Source organism: Uranotaenia lowii, chromosome 3 (genome assembly GCF_029784155.1).
Source record: "Uranotaenia lowii strain MFRU-FL chromosome 3, ASM2978415v1, whole genome shotgun sequence".
Taxonomy (NCBI): domain Eukaryota; kingdom Metazoa; phylum Arthropoda; class Insecta; order Diptera; family Culicidae; genus Uranotaenia; species Uranotaenia lowii.
The window spans coordinates 338,427,148-338,433,348 of NC_073693.1; the positions used below are offsets into that span (position 1 = coordinate 338,427,148).

A 6,201-nucleotide genomic window follows, 5' to 3' on the forward strand; every position below is an offset into this window, starting at 1 on the left:
AAGCCTATTCCCTAACGGGCTGGAACGTGAAAAACTAGATGAAAACGTTAAAAAATGCATTTAAAAAAATTTTGCCAAAAGCTGAAAACCAGCCACTGTGGAGGCATAATGAGAACCCCCCCTGAGGCAGTATGAGCACCATTAATCAGGGCAAGATGTGCGTTTTCTGCCGGGGAATCTAGCAGCGAATTCCATTCGATGAAGTCAGGTGAGTCGTAGATTCATCAAACAAAGCAATAACAAAATAATCTAGGTCTGTTTGTAGAATACAAACAATTCACGCACGCTCATACATTATGTGCTTTGTTCGGAGGATGATGCTACTAGCCGTATAATGTAACAATAAAAAAATCGATCATGAATAGTAAATGGAAAAAAAATCACCTCGAACAGAAATCTAACTCTAGTCTTTTGATTACCTCTCCGACACCTTACCAATAGGCTAAATCGTCGGATGAAAACTAGTCAAGGTGTGGCGCTATAAATCAATTTTAATTCGCTGCTAGATTCTACGGCAAAAAATGCTCATTATGCCTCGATAATATGGTGCTCTATATGCCCCTAGTCAACAAATTTAAGTAAAAACGTGTTTTAAAATTGATAAAAGTGAATAATCAAAAATTTTATGATGGTAAGAATTGAGACACAATGTGTACATCATGTTGCAGTGCGTACATTATAGATCAAGGTTATTTTAAGATCATAAGAGCTTATTTCGTGGTGCTCAAAAATTATAATATTTTCGTCACTTGAGAACCAAGCTGGTTTTTTTTATATCTCTGTAAAGATGATAAGGAGATTCCTTTTTTTGTGAAAAATTAATACTATAGGAAGTACGAAACAAATCCTCATGAAAATTTATTTAAGAAAATACGTACTTTCGTAGAAAAGAGCAGTGCTCATTATGCCCTGGGTGCTCGTTATGCCCTCATCTCCCCTAAGGTTGCTATGAACAGAATAACTCATTTTTCTTACTAACAGCTTAAAGAAGTGTTTCTTGAATGTAAAAATTCTGGAAAGTAGCAAAAATTGACTGAATGGTTCCTTTCGCCATTTAAAGCTCTTTTTCTTATTTTTGAGTTACAGCTTGTGGGGCATAAAATGTCTGTTCATAACTATTCCGTTGTTCTTGTTATGTGATGCATTTTGGTAATGGATTTATTCCTGGATTTAAACCAGACCCTAACACTGTATTTTAGTGAAAATTGTTGCCAATTAAAATTTACTATTGAACAGTTTTGGGTTAATTTCGGTTTGACATATCTGAGAGGATTTTTTTTCACATAATCACAGGTCTACAATTAAACGGTGCGCCTCTGGACCGTTATTATAAAAAAAAATTGTCCATCAAATCCAAGTACGGGGCTCGATTCCTTAGGTCATTCTGCACCTCTGGGTAAATTTTAAAAAAAATCCCTAGCAGAAAATCCGAGAAATCTTGATTTTAAGGTTTTTGTTGAGAAATTTCAAAATAATTCATATTCAAATTATTCAATATCATCAAAAAACCTCCAAAAAAGTGGTCCAAGTCATTTCCAACCAGTATGTATTTGTTGCCGTTGATAAAATTATGATTATTTACAACTGACTTAACTCTCCAAACATGGCTTAAGTGTATTATAAGTATGGTTTATTAGTGGTTTAAGGTTAAATAAATCTTGTAATCATCATTGGCTTGAAACTACCTACAAGCGAATGACCAGCGAAACAGTCGACCGGCACAAAAGCGGGGACACAAGTGGGCTTTGAAAAATCAAAAGGATTCAACTTCAAATTCTCAACGTCAATTTTTGTCCTCAAAATGGATGTTCACGAAAAGAACAGAAATTTGGTTTGCGTACTCTGCCTTTCTAAGACATCGTCGCTTCGACCGATAAGTGCAGGTATAAGAGTTGTTATTCGAAAATTTCTCCAAGATTTTGAATCCAGAGAAAATTTGTATCCGTCGGTCATTTGCGGAACATGTCGCGCGTCGTGTGGAGAGTTCAGCAAGGGAGGTACAAGGGTCCCCAGGATTCGAAGTTACAAGCTCGAAAATTCAATCATCACGCGATCTCAAGGAATGTGCAAATGTGAGATTTGTGTTGCTGCCGGTATACATGAGGGCAGAAGCAACCTGCCTGGTTTTGAACCCAAGAAACTCAAGCGCGGAAGACCCAGGTCCAGTCCAGACACAGAAGACATTGATGGGTGTAAAGCGGTGGTAATTTGTAAAACTTGCTACAGTGAATACGGAAGAGGAAAAAGGCACCATTGCACTCAATCCACCCGAGCGTCGAATTTGAAAATCATTTTTTTTGAATAATGGAGAGCCCTCGTCAAGCTCAGCGGATGCGGCAGTAGCTGACTATATGCGTTCAAAGCCAGATTCACCAGGTAAAACTATATTTTAAAATAATCACCTGCAGTGATGGTTTGAATCATTTGACTTATTTTTGAATCATTTGGTTATAACTTCTTTTGAAAACATTTTTCCATGAAATGATGTTCTAAACTTTAGTAGATACAGATCTAAGCTACAACTTTCTTGTATGTCATAAATATGTATCTTCAATGTGGTATGAATTGTAGGATTTAATCCAACCCGCTAATCCAAATGATTGTGATTACGATCATTGCTCAAAAATTTAAACTTTTCGATTTCTCATTCATAAGGCATAAGAGATACAGGTTTGTGTTGGTCACAAAAGTTGCAGCTAAGATCTAGTTCTACTAAAGTTTAGAACATCATTTCTGGGAAAAATGTTTTCAAAAGAAGTTATAAGCAAATGATTCAAAATTAAGTCAAATGATTCAAACCATCACTGATCACCTGATTTAAAAAATCAAAAAAAAAAAAAATATTTTATCCATCAAGATGGAAAATGTGTTCTGCGAAATCTTCGTGGAAGACCGTCTGTATTCGAGAAAGTTTCAACTTGTCCAGAACCTCCCAAAAAACTACGTGCAGATGATTTGTTTAAGGTCAAAGGCGAAAACAATCTAAGCATGAGGAAAACAATGGGTAATTAGTATTTTATTCATAACAATGGTTGTTTTATATAATCTATCTATTATCTAGGTGTGATTAAAAGTATTCGAGCTTCTGGAGTCGATATAGAATCTGGAGTGCGGTTGAAATTGATTGAAATGAACCGGCAGCTTAAAGACTTGTTTGATGTAGTTCAGTTGTCCAGCATCACAGGAAATGTAGCACCTTCGTCAGATCATGTTGTTGCATATTGCACTGATGTACCGGAACTCATTAACCGTATCAAACGTTCAAGACCACCTGTTGATGATTTTGTGGTGAAAATAGGAATTGATGGGGATAGGAGCTTCTTCAAGATAACGTTATCTGTGATCTCTCCGCAAATGGAACATCTGGCTGGCTTCAAGGATGGCGGCGTGAAGAAGCTTTTCATCATTGCACTTTCACCAAATCTCGCTGAAAAGTATGACAATATTTCCCCCGTTTGGACGAAACTTCTCAAATTACACGAGCTCGAATACTTGGTTGCTGGGGACCTCAAGATTATAAATATTATAATTGGCATAAAGGCCCACTCTTCGAAGAATCCATGTCCATACTGTGAGGCTTTAAAGAGCGAGCTCGGTGTAGCAAACGGAACCGCGAGAACCAAAGGAAGTATAAACGAAAATTGCACAAGAAAAAAGAAATTGAATGGAAAGAACTTCGCAAGCTGCGTGAATGCCCCGTTGGTCTCGGGTAGTGATGAAGACAAAATCGTGAACCTTTGCCCGCCTCCACCGTTACATATAACGCTTGGAATTATTAATACAATCTTTAAGTCACTTGAGAAGAAAGCACCAGACTGGGTAGACTTATGGGTGGAACAAGCACAGGTGAGACACCAACAGATGACGTACGGTTTCACCGGAAGAGCTTGCCACGCGCTATTGGATGCTACCAATTGTTTGGCAGACAACCCTGAACTTTCAGATTACGTTACGGTTGGTTGTTCTACTAAATAAACTTTACCAAGTTTTTAATAAATATTACGATTTTCAGGTTCTGAATAACTTCAAAAACGTGTATGCAAAATGCTTTTCCTTTAAACTCGAGCATGGGTTTGAGGAGGCTATTGCAGATTTTGCCAGCAGCTGGGAGAAGCTGAATCTTCCATTCACATCTAAATATCACATTACAAAGTACCATGTGGCGGATTTCTGTCGAGAAGCCGGAAGAGGACTTGGGCTTCACAATGAGCAAGCCTCCGAATCCGTACATGCTGATTTTGATGTGATTTGGCAGCGATATAAAGCTCCCAAATCATCAAAGGTTTATAACGACCGTTTGTTAAACTCTTTGATTGATTACAACAGCAACCATATGTGTTAGTTTTGAGTTTTTAATATGTTCCATTCATTATTTTTAGTTGTATTGCTGTTTTATAGTTTACTTTTACTTTTTACTATTTCACTGTTTCCTTTTCCTACTAACCAATAAAAGCACCACTGATTTGAAATTCATTTTCCCCCATAACTTCACGGAAACAATAATTTAAACTAAACTTAAACCCCTAATAAACCATACTTATAATACACTTAAGCCATGTTTGGAGAGTTAAGTCAGTTGTAAATAATCATAATTTTATCAACGGCAACAAATACATACTGGTTGGAAATGACTTGGACCACTTTTTTGACGTTTTTGGAGGTTTTTTAATGATATTGAATAATTTGAATATGAATTATTTTGAAATTTCTCAACAAAAACCTTAAAATCAAGATTTCTCGGATTTTCTGCTAGGGATTTTTTTTTAAAATTTACCCAGAGGTGCAGAATGACCTAAGGAATCGAGCCCCGTACTTGGATTTGATGGACAATTTTTTTTTATAATAACGGTCCAGAGGCGCACCGTGAATTCTAATCAACTAATGTTTATAGCTGTTTTTTCAAAGTTAGGTGGATATCGTTATTTGGACTGTAAAAAATGAATTTTAAGCATCGACAAATACTTAGGAAACAAGTGTTTATAATTAACCCGTTTCATATGGTAAATGTGACATGTTGGTGAATTTTGTTTAAAAAAAATCATAACACAATGGAGCACCAATCACAGAACTCTCAAAAACAATATTGTATTTCCATTTCACTGATGAGGAAATCAATAGCTAGAACACACCTAAAAATAATTTTCGTTTCTCGGAGTATCTATTTTTTGAGGGTATAGGCCATAGGTGGCCAAGATTTCTGTCAAAATTGCCTTTTTCAAGCTAGCGGACAGCAGTAAAGGCACCCAGGTTTTAATTTGTATTTTAATATGGAAAAAGGCGAAAATTTGTTAGAAGAATGTCACTCTTTAAATATTCTTGATTATTTCGTTCTTACGCAATGCACATGATACTCCCAAGTAGGAAGTTTTCTGGGAAATTCTCGAGATAACAGTTATAGCGTCCCAAACAGAACATTATTTTTTCATAAAAAAAAGCAACACTGCCAGATTTTCCGTTCAATTTTAAGAAATATTATTTTAAAAAGAAAGTAATTGATTTTTAAGTCTTGAAACGTTCTGATGAAATGTTCTTAATAAAATTATCTATCATTTTCATGGAAAAAAATTAGGGTAAATTCTAGTAATCCTTTTTTTTCTTTGCAAATGACTGAAAATTTGATTTAGAACATTTCAAGACTCCACAATTAAAAACATTCTTGTTAAATTAATTTGGAAGTGGTGCCAGATTCTCCCAATGAAAAAAAGCACTATTTGGAAGGCTTATAATATTTTTTCGCTGCTCTTACTGTTTTGCAGTCTTTGGCAAAGTTGTATCCCGAGAATTATTCAGTAAGATTTATACATCGGAATATCATTTGCATCGAGTGAGAATCAAAAATTCAAGAAAAAATTAAAAAGTGACATTCTACAAACAAATTTTTCCGGTTTTTCCATACAAAACTCCAATCAAAACCCAGGTAACCAAATATCATTTTGAAAATCTGCAAAATCTACCCTCATCCGACCATGGAATTTTTACCCGATACAGTCACTGGATTGTCAATTTGACACTCCTGACTAAAACCAATACATCCCTCTTGTTTCCCGAACGATTTTTACAAAATTTATAGTTTTGGAAACCTGAAATATGTTTTTCAGACAATATTCACCTATAAGACTCCATTTCTCCGTTAATCAAAGTCTACAAAAAAATCTGAAAAAACATGCATCGGAAAAAAGACTGTAGATCAACTACGAAATG

General features: G+C 35.6%; 1 protein-coding gene across 1 annotated transcript; it reads left to right on the top strand.

The window, feature by feature from the left end:
• The first annotated feature begins 3,515 nt into the window (after nucleotides 1-3,515).
• Nucleotides 3,516-4,652, top strand: LOC129757268 (uncharacterized). The gene is made up of 2 exons (XM_055754430.1): nucleotides 3,516-3,954; nucleotides 4,013-4,652. The coding sequence occupies exons 1-2, from the start codon at nucleotides 3,862-3,864 to the stop codon at nucleotides 4,340-4,342; spliced, it is 423 nt and encodes a 140-aa protein (XP_055610405.1). The 5' UTR covers nucleotides 3,516-3,861; the 3' UTR covers nucleotides 4,343-4,652.
• The last annotated feature ends 1,549 nt before the right edge of the window (nucleotides 4,653-6,201 follow it).

Coding starts and splice junctions, on each gene's coding strand:
- LOC129757268 (XM_055754430.1), top strand. CDS start 3,862: ATGACGTACGGTTTCACCGGAAGAGCTTGCCACGCGCTATTGGATGCT. Junction 3,955..4,012: donor AACTTTCAGATTACGTTACG/GTTGGTTGTTCT, acceptor TACGATTTTCAG/GTTCTGAATAACTTCAAAAA.